Raw genomic sequence first — 12,909 nt, forward strand, 5'->3', positions numbered from 1 at the left:
TTTTTTTGTTGATAAAAACAAGATTTTTTATTACAGCAGATGTGATTCCACACCAAGAAAAACTTGCAATTGATACCGCACTTCCAAAGAATGAGAATTTATTCAAAAGAAAAAGATTTTATTTTTATTAGTCGATGTCAAATAAATATATTTTTCTCTTTACTTTTTCTGCTCACTGATATGCATGCAATGCATTTTCCCCACCCCCCTCGTAAATCAAGCAGAAAACGAAATCAGCATGCCACACCCTTGAGTTTGATTGACGGCCTAAAGGAAAAAAAAACATTCCTCCCTTCCCTGCCTTCAAGGTCACGGAGGAAATGACGTTTCTCTGGGTAAACGGGGAAAAAATTTTCCCCCTTCCTTACATTTTCCTCTCTTCAACTTCAAGGATGAGTTCAATTTCCGCTTTTTTCGTTCTAGTTCAAAATGGCGGGAAAATCGAGCAAAATTTTTCCCGGTTTTCTGGTTTCCCGGTTATCTGGATACCGGATAAATGGTTCTCTACTGTATATATATATTTTGCATACTATGCCTACTGCTTTTTGTGTTTCTTATTCCGTTTTGAAAGTCAGCTTTCTTTAATCTAGATTGATTTTCAATTTTTTCACTATTATTATTATTTTACTATTATTATTTTTTTGCTTCCCCTTGTTGCAAGATTTTAAATATAGTATTTATTCAAACTATACTATAGTGGTAGAACATAAGTTTTATCGGTAGAACATTGAATATTTTTAAGTTATAAAAAGCCAAGCAAAACTAAAACAAGGTTAACAATATATTTTTTTTTATTCTGATTCAGATTAGGAAAAAAAAACTTTTATTTTTGTACTGAAATAGCTTGTTTAATTTACTTCATTAAATCCTTTAAAATCGTGCTTCTCTTCTCTTGAAATTTGACTGTTAAAAAATTTTCAGGTTGTAAGAATAATATTGAATTTTCTATATTTTTTTAATTTACTTTTTATTTACTTTTTAATCATAAGTTTATTATTAAAACATTGTAAAATAAATTTTTTATTTTATTATAAGTTAAGTTAATAATAATATAATTTCAAAATTTAACCATATATGACCATTTAATTACCATAATATGACCATAATATGTTTATTATATTGTATTTTCATGATGTTCAGAAAAAATGAATTTTATGTTTAAAAAAAAATGTAAATTTTGTCGTTTAAACAATAATTGCCCAACATATTTGAAACTTGCTTCTTAATAATAATAATTTTTTAAAAATGATAATGATTTTTCATTTTAGCTCCATGAGTTTTCTATAACAGCTGGTTTAACATGGCTTAAAATTTTTGAAATAATTGTTTTTAGGACATCTTATGTTTTTTTATCGTCAATATATTAACAAAACGAAAACATTTTGTAATTCACCCTAGATTTAACATTAAAAAACTTACTGTAAAAATTTAAATTTTTCTTTGATATAAACACCATTTCACCCCCTCCAAGAAAATGAACTCAGTATGAATTTTTCAACAAAAATGTACATCTTAAGTATTTGCATTATTAAATCATAATATTATTATTTTTGTTTATTTATTAATTTATTATTCTAGTTTGGGGGAGGTAGGGCAAAATATAAATGCTGTTTAGCATGATTATCTTGATTAATATTTTTCGTCCTTTCTTGGCACATGCAAACATTTTTAATGCAATAATGTTTTGGTGTTGTGCTTTTAATATATATATATTTTTTAATATGTAATACTTTTTTAAATAATTTTGAATCACCAGCACTATTTCAGTACAGTCGAACTTCGGCAATTTGAAATTCAGGATTATCCAAACTGGTATTACTTCTCTAAAATTATAAATAAAAAGGATTTGCTGTAAAAATTAATATCAATGTTAAAAACAATTACTCACTTAATAAAACAGTAGGAAGATTAACACAGATTTGTGTTGAGATGTAATTTAAAAATTTTATCATTTAAATGTGAGTCACATAATTCCTGAAATTTTGAATCCCAATAAGACATCACCACAATAATAAATATTATGATTCACTTGTGTGCTTATAATTTGTTTATTTCATAAATTTGATTAGAATACAACAATGAAAAGTGATTAGCTAATACCTTGATTTATTTTAATCTTTAAAATGATCTCTCTTTTCTGCATTAAAAAAATTCTCTCCTCTCACATTTTGATGTAACACAATAGGAAGACACAGATTTGCCGATGAAAATTCTGGAAAATACGCATTGTAATTGAAATTTGGAAAAAATCCAAATTTTCATTAATTTGAACTTACAATGGTTTCAATTTTGTTTGAAGGTTCTACTTGATATTAAAAAGTATATTGTGATTTTTAAAATTTTTTAATTCAAAATAATTGCACTTTTTTTACTGTTTAATCCTCTGATCAAATCAAATTATTATTTTTTAATCCTTTTTAAAGTTTTGGAGGAAAAAAAAAAAAGAATGAAACATATATTTTTCGCCTGATATACTTCTTTCCATGTGCTTGAAAAGAGTTTTTTTTAATCATTTTTTCTTATTTTATTTCCTTAATATTTATTGTTCTTTTCTGGTGCATGTATCTGTTTTATTTAATATATTTTTGTGTCATTTCTATCATTTTAGTATAATAAAAAAATTTTGTTATTTGGTTTTGTGATAAGTTAAATTTGGGAGAACATTTTTTCCCTGTACTCTATCTCGTTATTTAAAAATGGCAAAGCAGGTTTTGCAATGTGGGGTGAAAATGCAACTTGCTCTATGCATAACTACCAGAGGGTTAAATAATATTACATACCTTTTCATATGTGTATATGTGTATTTTGCCAATTGTTTATATATACTAATATAAGTGTTATTGCAGGGTAATATGGAATTGGAAGAAACAATTAATGGTTGGAAACAGCCAATGCATGTGATGGCTTATTTTAAAGACACTGTTGAGCCTAGACCAAAAAACTTTTTAGGACGCTTCTTTTCTGGTTTAGAATAACTTTCAAAATAAGTATATGTTTGCGATTACAAATTATTTGTAAATAAATATTATTTAGTAATTTTGAATAGCACCTTTGTAGCACTTATATGATTTTTGAAGAATAAAATTCTATTGGTTATTATTGTGTCTTTAAATTGAATAAAACTTGTATAAAACTGATAGCTACTAAAACTATATTTGTGTTTTGGAAATATGTATGGTTTAAAAAAATAAAATTTAAGTTTGGAAGTTATGTTTCCTTTTCCTTTCTGTCTTAATGAAGTATTTTATTTCTTCTAGTTGAAATTAGCATATTTAAGTATAAGTACTGGAAAATTATCAAATTAATAATTTTCTGAAATATATAGACTAAGCTTTTTAGCTTAAAGGTACAATAACACTTTTTGTATGATATTAAATCTTACAAAGTAAGCTATTCTGTTATAGTAGGCAATTATTTAATCTCTTTCATTTTTTAGCAGTTTAGACACATTCAACTTTTGTGTCACTATATTACCTACATAATATTCCTACATATATACTACATATAATGTACCTAAATATATTCTTGACTTTTTGTTTACTTTTATTTTAGTTCTGCATTTGCACAGTTGCTTATTATTCATTTGTTTGTGCCCTAGCTGCGAATCCAGTCACTCAAATCCAGTCACTTTAAGTATTCACTTTCTTGTTTGCCATTTTCTTAAATAATAATAAAAAGTTTGATTCTTGACTTTTTGTTTAGTTTAACTGGCATATTTTGAAATAAATATAATCTTGTATTATAATTTTATAACCATCGTTGAACTGCGGGACGGTTTTTCAGTTTACCACGACCAATGTTCAACTCCGTATCTTTGTGAATGTAATCCAGAAGACAAGGGAACTCCTGGATCAAGTATTGGGTAAAATTTGCCTTTGTGCAGGACTTTTTGATGGAACTTACCCGCATTGGCATTATATGGAGAGGAAAACCTCCCATGGTTAGCCTGACGGCAAGGGGACTCTAACCCATGATATGTTTTCCACTGAGAATATTTTACCTCAGCACTGTGGTCGATGTGAGCTGAGTGCGGAATTCGAATCAACCTGCCATTGCCGGGATTTGAACCCGGTTCACCTCATTGGGAAGCAAGCTCTCTATCCCCTGAGCCACCATAGCTCTATATTATAATCTGGATCAGCTAGAGCCAAGAGAAGAATCTCAAAAAAAGAAGATAAAAAGTGTGAGTTGTTAAATTCCTCTAAATTGCAAATTAGTGCCCAGGCCAGAGTGTCTTGCAAACTGCAATGCCAATTGAAGTTAGGTAGCTTTGCTCATCTGGAAAATTCAGAGAAATTCATAATTTTTGGAAACAATTGGAGAAATTCGTTTTGTAAATACTTGAAATAATTTGAATTTTATTTAACTATTCTTATAATGTAAGCAAATAGTAAGTTATCTTTTAATTTATTAAAAAAAGAACTGTTCTATAACTATCTATTTTGAATATTTTTATTTTTGAGGTTTTTGAAAATTCTACTGTGTAAGTCTTACGTTTAAAAAAAATTCAAAACAACTTTAATAAAAGCTTGCAAAAATAATTAAAATTATATTAATAAATCAAAGTTTTAAAGGAGGGATTTTATTTTTTAATAAAATCAGTGTTCTTTTTTTAATTTATAGTTTGAACTTTTTTATTATGATAAGTCTCAATAAGTTACTTTACTTTACCCTTATGCTCTTAACTACGCCTAGTTAAAATATTTTGATCATTTCAACTTCTTGATTTTCATTCAAATCTTAAAACCTTCATTTATTTAACATATATTAATTAAAAAAAATATCAATGTAATGGTTTACATTCCTCAACTAATGATGCATTCAATCTATTTCAATATTATATTATAGTGAATAAAATATATATGAATGGAGAGAAAAATAATAATTCATGTACACAAAGTTAAAATATTAAATCTACACCTTAATATTAATATCATTATATTATTATTTTAGTTTAATATGTGGAGATATATTTGATCTAATTATATTTTTATTAAATGTAAATCTTGAATTTATATTTTAAATTAATTTCTCTTTCAATGAATCGTAAAAAAGAAAAAATTATTACTCTCCTTAATAGAATTTTGATCTATTGATTTTTATTAAACTTTAGCAAAGCATTTATTAATTAGATTTGTAGTAATTAATACTGTTTAAATATTTATTGAGTTTTAATGAAATTAGCCTTGATAAGCAAAAATTGTTGATAGTGTGCAAGTTGGATTTTTTTTCTGTCAGATTTTTTTTTCATTTCATTTGTTTAAGAAATTTATCTTTTATGACGTGATCAAATGATTTTAAATATATTCAAGTTTTTTTTTTTTAACATATTAGAGGATATAAGTTTCAATGCTTGTTTTATATATTTTTTAACCTTATATTTTTATTATTAAAGTTCAAAAGATTTTTTAATGTTATCCAACATCTATTTGTGATGAAGTGCAAGACATGTTTGTTTACAAGATTCTGTTTTTAACAACTTTAATTTGATTGTTGTTAGTTTCAAAGTTTTCGTTTGCATTTAATATTCTCCCTTGTGCCACATTTTTATGATTTTTTTTAAAATTACAAATGAAAAACAATGGTAATCCATTCAATAACTTGTTTGCACGAAATGTTCCCCCCCCCCATTGTGTCATATTTTTTAATAGTATTTTAAATCATGACAGAAAAGCAATTATAATCCATTCAATAATTTATCTGCACAAAATATTTTTTTTCACTTCAAATGAATTTCTTCAGTATTATAACATGTGATTTTCTATACCATCAAAATCTAGCTTAATTATTTGAAGAATGACAGACCTGAAAAATTTTGTAAAAAAGAACTAGAAGTCTGATTATATTTTGTGGTACCACAGAGTTTTGCATTTTTGTTTTATAATTTGTATTAGATATTTAAGAGAATTCATACTTTTTTCTGTTTTAAACTATAATTGCAGAGTTTCCTTGAGTACATAATTACATAAAAACTCTGAGTACATAAAGACGCTAAAAACTTAATGCGGTTCTAATTTTGTGAAGAAATAAAAGTAGTTAAAGTAGCAATATTTTATGTACTAGTAAGCTAATATACTTATACACTCTATAACAAAAAAATCGACGCACCTAGAAGGAGTTGTCCGATTGAAATGAAAATTTGTGGATAGGAAGACAATGTACAGAATAGTAAATGATTAAAATTTCAAAACAATTGAATTTATTGCAGAGTTACAGTAACAAGTTCAATAAGGTGTTGACCCGCCTCTAGCCTGGATACAAGCTGCCACACGGCGTGGCACAGACCGATAAAGCTTCCGGATGGTCTCTTGCGGTATTTCCTGCCAAATTCGATCCAATTGTCGAACGGCGTTAGCGAGCAGGGGGCGCAGCCCACTAGTTATAATAAATATAATAAAACAAATACCTTCCCATATCTTATTGTAATAAAATGGTGTTTGTGATTAGTTTGCCTTATTTCGTATTATTTAAATTCATTACTTTAGCTATAATATCATATATTTTCTTGCTACACTTCCTTCCACATTTTAAAATCACATTCATTCCGATAACATTATATTTTTTGACGAGGCAGATTTTATTAACCAAAAAGTCTACACTTAGGAAATATTAAAGCTTAAAATTTAAATTTTAAGTCGTAAAAAGCTAAATTAATTACTACATTTATACACATATTTTTAGCTGAATTTAAATTTGACATTTTAATTAAATATGAGCTAAAGTTTTTAATTTTTCATTATTTGCTTGATTTACAAAATTTCTAGTCTACAGATTCAACATGTTTTAAAAAAATATAAAGGTTTTTGTATCTTTCAGTATTTCTTCTTCGTTGTAAAGTTCATTTTAAAATGTCAAGTATTCTTCAGACATCTCTTGACAATATAGTAACTTATTAATGATATAGTTAGTGATGATTGACATAAAATGAAGATAGGCAATCCCTAACTTCTTCCATAAACAATATTCACCTGGACTCCTTACCCTCCCTATAATTATTTTAATGCTTATCATTCAATTTCCATAAGAATTGTTATCCATATATGGAACTTTGTTCTCTTTGATCGTCGAGGGCTGAAGGAAATTTGTTATTTATATGCTACATATCTTTTGAAACTTGAGAAAATAAGAAATTCTAATTATTTGTGCAAGAAAAAGAGTTATTCATTTTTAAACAATGTGCTAATAAAAATTTGAGTTTACAAAACGGTGATAAAGATTTTTTTAAATAATGATTTTATGATGTTTTGATATTGCAATGTTTTCGTTCCTGCAGATTTAATTTTAAAAAGTTGTTGATTTTATAATCCGGTGATTTCATTAGTGGTGGTCACTGTATTTGAGTCAAAACATAGGAAGAATAATATGTGCAGCATGTTCTGTAATGACCATCCTTGATTCAAATTTTCAAATCTTTGTCAAAAATGAAGTCTAAATAAGCACACAGATTAGCTGTCCCGTAAACATTATTGAAATTAGTAGAATCTATAGGGAGAACATGAAAATTCGTTAGATTGCCTGAAGTAATTTGGCGCTGTTTCTAATACTTGCCTTTCAATCATTTCTTTTTCCTATGGCAATCAGATTTTGTTGCCCTCCTTTTCACAAGTCATTAAATAGATTTCTTTAAACTTTTTGTTTATTCCTTGTTTAAAGATTAATTTGTGATACTTATATTGTATACCTTTTTAATTGAAGATTCTAACTGTACCTTTAAGTGGGTTAACTTGAGAATACTTTTTAAGGATATACATATATATGCGTGTGTATATATACACCGAAGAACCATTACATTATGAACACCCTCCATCTATAACAATGGGCTCGCCCAGTTTTTTATGGTTTCTCGCCAAGGAACAATGTTTTCATGGGGCACATTAGGACCCATAATCCTCATAGAACAATCCCTGACGTCTGTAAGCTACTTGAATATAGTTGCAGACCAGGTTCACCCTGTCATGGCAACAGTTTTTCCTGCGGTGGATGGTGTTTACCAACAGAATAATGCACCATGTCATAAGGTTCGAATCGTCGAGGAACATTCCAGTGACTTTCAAGTCGTGTCTTGGCCCCCAAATTCACATGACCTTTATCCAATAGAGCATTTGTGGTCCTACTTGGAAAACCAGATTCGTGCTGCCACATTACCCCCTCGCAATGTGAGGGAATTGCAGGACCAGTTGGTGAGCGCTTGATACCAGATACCTCTGACTACCTGTCAGCACCTTATAGAATCAATGCAACGGCGGGTGCTAGCAGTTTTGAGGGGTAAAGATGGTCCTACATGTTATTAGCAGGGTGGTCATAATGCAATGACTCTTCGGTGTATAATTTAAATTATAATGTAGAGCATTTTACAATATATGTCTGCACAATTTTTTTTTAGTGTGGTAAGTCAAACTTATTCTTCTAAATAGTAAGGGAAATTAAAAAAAAAAAAAGGAATGTTTTCTGTGTCACAAATATCAAACGCAAACGGAAAATTTTGAATATAGTGTTTTTAATAATTTTCAAGAAAGAATGTCTGAAAAAGTATAAATTTTTTACAGTTATGATTAATGATATTATTATTAATTCTCTTAGTATTATGAATTAAATTGCCATTAATTACAATGAAACTTTAAAAAAATCACCATAAATTTTTTTTAAAATTTAATTTCTTTTTTTACCGGACAAACTCAAATGATTCGACAATGTTCAATATACTGTTCTTCTTTAGCCCTAACCCAAACAATTGAAAGCATGCTCCTAGCAATTAGCTGAAATATTTATCAACAGCATTATTTCTGAGTGTCTCATAATCGGCACAAACTAGTTCTTTTATCTTAACCTCTTCTACTGATATTGTGACGTCAGTACAGACATTGTAAAGGTTTTTTTGTCACCATAGTCATGATTACCATCCTGATCAACGCATAATCAAAAATTGTCATTAAGTCATCACCCAAAATGCAATATTCTTGGTTACATGCCATAAAATATAAACTAAAAGACATAAACGTTTTTATTTATAAGTAAAATATTTTAATTATACTAGGAATCTCAATGTTAACTTAGATTATCTGTAATACCGAATATGTACTTCTGATGAGATTAGGCGATTAGATTTCTCGAGTTCATCTCAGACAAGAAAAGGAAACTTATCAAATGACAATTTTTTCAGATCAACAAGTATAAGTTATCTCAGAAATAAGAGTTATTTTACAATTTTATGCCCAAGAGACTGACAAAAAACTCAGGGATAATTATATTTATTGTTGCTATCATTAATCCATGTACAGTGCGTAAAGAAAAGAAAAACGGTCCATCCTGAATAATTTTTGATCTAATGATCGGATTTTCACGTTCCAGTAATCATTCTTAATGGCTCGATGGGGTGACCTTAAATATGCTAATTACTAAGTGCAAACGATATTTTAAGTTGCGGAAACAGACACAAAAACTAACCTTCTCTGAATAAACATACCTTTTTTTCCGACGGATTCGGATTTTTGACAGAAAATATATGGGGGGCACCCTCAATTTGAGAAATATGGTCATAATAGTTTGGTCTGGGAAGAGCTCTAAAGTGTGGACTCTTTAAAGTTAATTTTGTTTTTTGTGTACTTAGCTATATAGCTATATCTCAAGATTTTTAATCGAATTGAAAAAATTTTGCAGACAATTATAAAAATCGTTTAGCCAAACATATAATTTCATGCAAAAAATAACCTTTATTAAATATTTGTTATTTTTTTTATCATTTTATTTAACAATGGTCGGAGAAATTTTGAATTGTAAGGAATATAATTGTTTTCATCATTTTAAAGAATATAATGGTGATGTACAAAATGTGAGCAAAATCGGTCGAATAGTTCCTGAGAAATGGAATTTCAAAAAAGTAAGATACTTAAAATTCGATTTCTCAGGAATAATTCGACCGATTTTGCTCACATTGTCTATTTTGCCATAGAAAATTATATGCTTTAAAATGATGCAACAATTTTTGCACTTCTAACTATGGTTCAAAATTTTTTCTACCTTTATTTAATAAAATTATAAAAAATAGTAAATATTTACTAAAAATTAATTTTTGCTTGTAATTATCTTTGAATAAACTGGTTTTATAATTGGGAGCAAACTTTTTTCAATTAGCTTTTAATGTTCTCGAGATATAGCCAAATACGCAAAAAGTGAAATTAAGGGTCGAAACTTTGGCGCGCTCTCCTGACCATATAGCTCCGTCAGGAGACCAAATTTCCGTTGGGACCAAATTTCCCAGATTGTGGCTACCCTCTATATTTTGGTTTTGAGAAATCTAAATCCACCGAAAAAGCAGGGCATGCTTATTCAGCGAAAGTACGTTTTTAAGTCTTATTACGTATCTTAAAATATCGTCTGCGCATTTATTAATTAGCTTATTTGAGGTCACCCCCTCAAGCCATTATGATTGAGGAGTCCTAGAACGTGAAGATCCAATAATTAAATCAATAGTTATTCAAAGTGTTTTTTTTTCTTTTTCTTTTGCTCATTGTTTATCTATTCTGTGACAAAAATGCAAAACATATTGAAATAAATAAATATCTCTGAGTTAATAAATTATCGATTATAAATTAGTAAAAGTTTCTTATTATTTTCCTTTCATTTTTTATTATGATACATAAAAATACATATAATTTAATGTAAAAAGTTCTAAAATATTCATTTATTTGTTAAATATTCATTTATTTAGAAAAACAAAAAAGATTAAGAACAGTATTAAGAGAGCATCATATATTCATTTATTCTTTTAGTCTAAAAGAAAAAAAAAAGAGCACGTTAGGGAGAACATGATGTACAACTAATTGATGATAAAATGCTAAACATATGGAAACTAAATATCTAAGAGATAAAAATTATCGATTATGAAATGATGAATGTTTCTTATTATTCTCCTTTTATTATTTATGATTCACGAAAATGCTTACAGTTTAATGTAAAAAATTCTGAAATATTCATTTATTCGTTTATGAAAAAAATACGAATATTGTTGTGAGAACACCATGTATACAACTAATCGATTACTTATTATTCACCTCCAGATAAATGAGAAGCAAAATTTGAAAATTTTCCTATTATTTGAACACCTTCAGAGATTTAAATATTAGATTAAATATTCGTGATTCTTATTACATTTATTTCAATTATTTCTTTCCTAATGTAAACAAAAATTAAGGAAAGGGATTACCCTTTGCATGTTTAACAGCTGTTTAAACTCAATCGACGAAAGGCTTATATCTCGGTTATTGCATTTTCAGAATTTCTTGTATTACTTTGTTTAGTTCCGGAGCGGTAATAACTCTTACTGCATCTTTTGATTAAGCATAACAGTAAACTTTTAGTTTAAATTAAATTATTACTGGACACTTGTTTAATTTAATGCTTTGGACTTGATGCTATGGAAGATAAATATTCATTAGGTATGTGAACCTTTTTATTACGTAGCATTCATAAAAATGTGAAAATTGATTCCTTTTATATTTCCTTTTCTTTCTTCAAAATATTTAGCAAATAACTTATCTTCGGCAAACTCGTTAATTTTTTTTTGTGCTATATTATTAACCTGTTCACTAGGTTTGACGAAATATTTCGCCATACACGAATTACTACTGCAATTGGCATGGCGACAATTTTCGTCATGAAAATTACTTGAGGTGTGAAGATATTACTCATAACTATGATGAAAAGAGTCCTCGTTTAACAAATTGAAAAAAAATGGGAATGTAAACGGGTAGAATAATTATTTTTTTTTCTTCTTTATGAATTTTATCTATAACAACAGTCACACTGTTTCCCTAATTGTTTTTCAAGCAATTGCCTGTTCATCCAGTAAAATAGAATTTATGTTGTTAAGTGTTTAAATGACTAAAATTTGATCAGCGTATTTTTTTTCCAACTGATTCTCGTTGGCTTCCATATGGTATTATAAGTATTATAAATATAAAAAAATATACATTCAAATATCTGTCGTAGTTCTGGCTCTTTGCAAACTCGAGCTCTTTGGCAAATCCTGATCTTACCAAATCATAGCCATCATTTTACAATGCGCCATGCCAATTAGAAATGTCTCTAACATTTTCCAATCAGCCTGATACTCTCAAGGCTTATTGTAATAAGCCCTGATACATTTAAAATAGCAAGTAAATATACCATTCGTTGCTCAATCAGCCTGATTTATGCCATTATGTTAACAATGAGCCTGAATATTTTTATACTAATTAGAAAATGCATGGAATTATCCGAAATTTTTAACTGTATAAGTATCCAATCAGCCTTGCTTAATGAATTTGATTTACTACATTTCTCAATCGAGTTTTACTTAATAGAGACTTACATGGCTCATTGTATTAGCATTACAAAACTCATTGTAATAAGGTAATTCAAATTCAGGCTGAAACTTCGAACAATTTTTGATTCGCTTTAAGGCTTACGGGCTGATTATGACGAGTCTGAAAAATATCAGGCTAAGCAGAGAATACTGGAGGAAACACTTTCAGTTAGCTTGGAGTTTTGAAAAAGTTGCAAAATGCCGATTTTTTTAATTAGCTTACGATGCATCTTGCCTTTTTACATAAATTTAAAAAAAATGAGGATTGTTAAAAGAGCTTCAATTTCTGATTGGCTCTAATGAAAAAAAAAATGTTTGAAGATTGTTGAAAGAGTTTCAATTTCTGATTGGTTCTAATTAATAAAAAAACGCTTGAAGATTGTTGAAAGAATTTCAATTTCTGATTGGTTCTAATTTAAAAAAAATTCAAAATAAAAAGTAATATTTTTAAAAACCACGTTTTAGTAGTGGAGAATAATAATTAAGAAAAAAATTGAAAAACGAAAAACGTGGGGCGCATGAAATACATAACAGTAATGTTATATTAGTGTGTGTATGTAAAATAG

General features: G+C 28.0%; 2 protein-coding genes across 4 annotated transcripts in view; both read left to right on the plus strand.

The window, feature by feature from the left end:
• Positions 1 to 3,210, plus strand: part of LOC107451174 (NADH dehydrogenase (ubiquinone) B14 subunit) — a gene marked incomplete in the record, with an annotated part of 7,141 nt that extends 3,931 nt beyond the window's left edge. The window contains 1 exon segment of the mRNA XM_043054634.2: positions 2,847 to 3,210. Coding sequence (XP_042910568.1) covers positions 2,847 to 2,975 — 129 coding nt within the window.
• Positions 3,211 to 11,235: 8,025 nt separating this feature from the next.
• Positions 11,236 to 12,909, plus strand: part of LOC107451177 (solute carrier family 35 member G1) — a 35,453-nt gene continuing 33,779 nt past the window's right edge. The window contains exon 1 of one of the 3 annotated variants that reach the window (XR_006226666.2): positions 11,236 to 11,435. The gene's annotated coding sequence lies outside the window, so the exon portion shown is untranslated. The remainder of the gene's footprint in view (positions 11,436 to 12,909) is intronic. The other 2 variants (XM_071181139.1, XM_016067195.3) reach the window with 2 other exon arrangements.

The sequence above is a fragment of the Parasteatoda tepidariorum genome, chromosome 5 (assembly GCF_043381705.1).
Source record: "Parasteatoda tepidariorum isolate YZ-2023 chromosome 5, CAS_Ptep_4.0, whole genome shotgun sequence".
Classification (NCBI taxonomy): domain Eukaryota; kingdom Metazoa; phylum Arthropoda; class Arachnida; order Araneae; family Theridiidae; genus Parasteatoda; species Parasteatoda tepidariorum.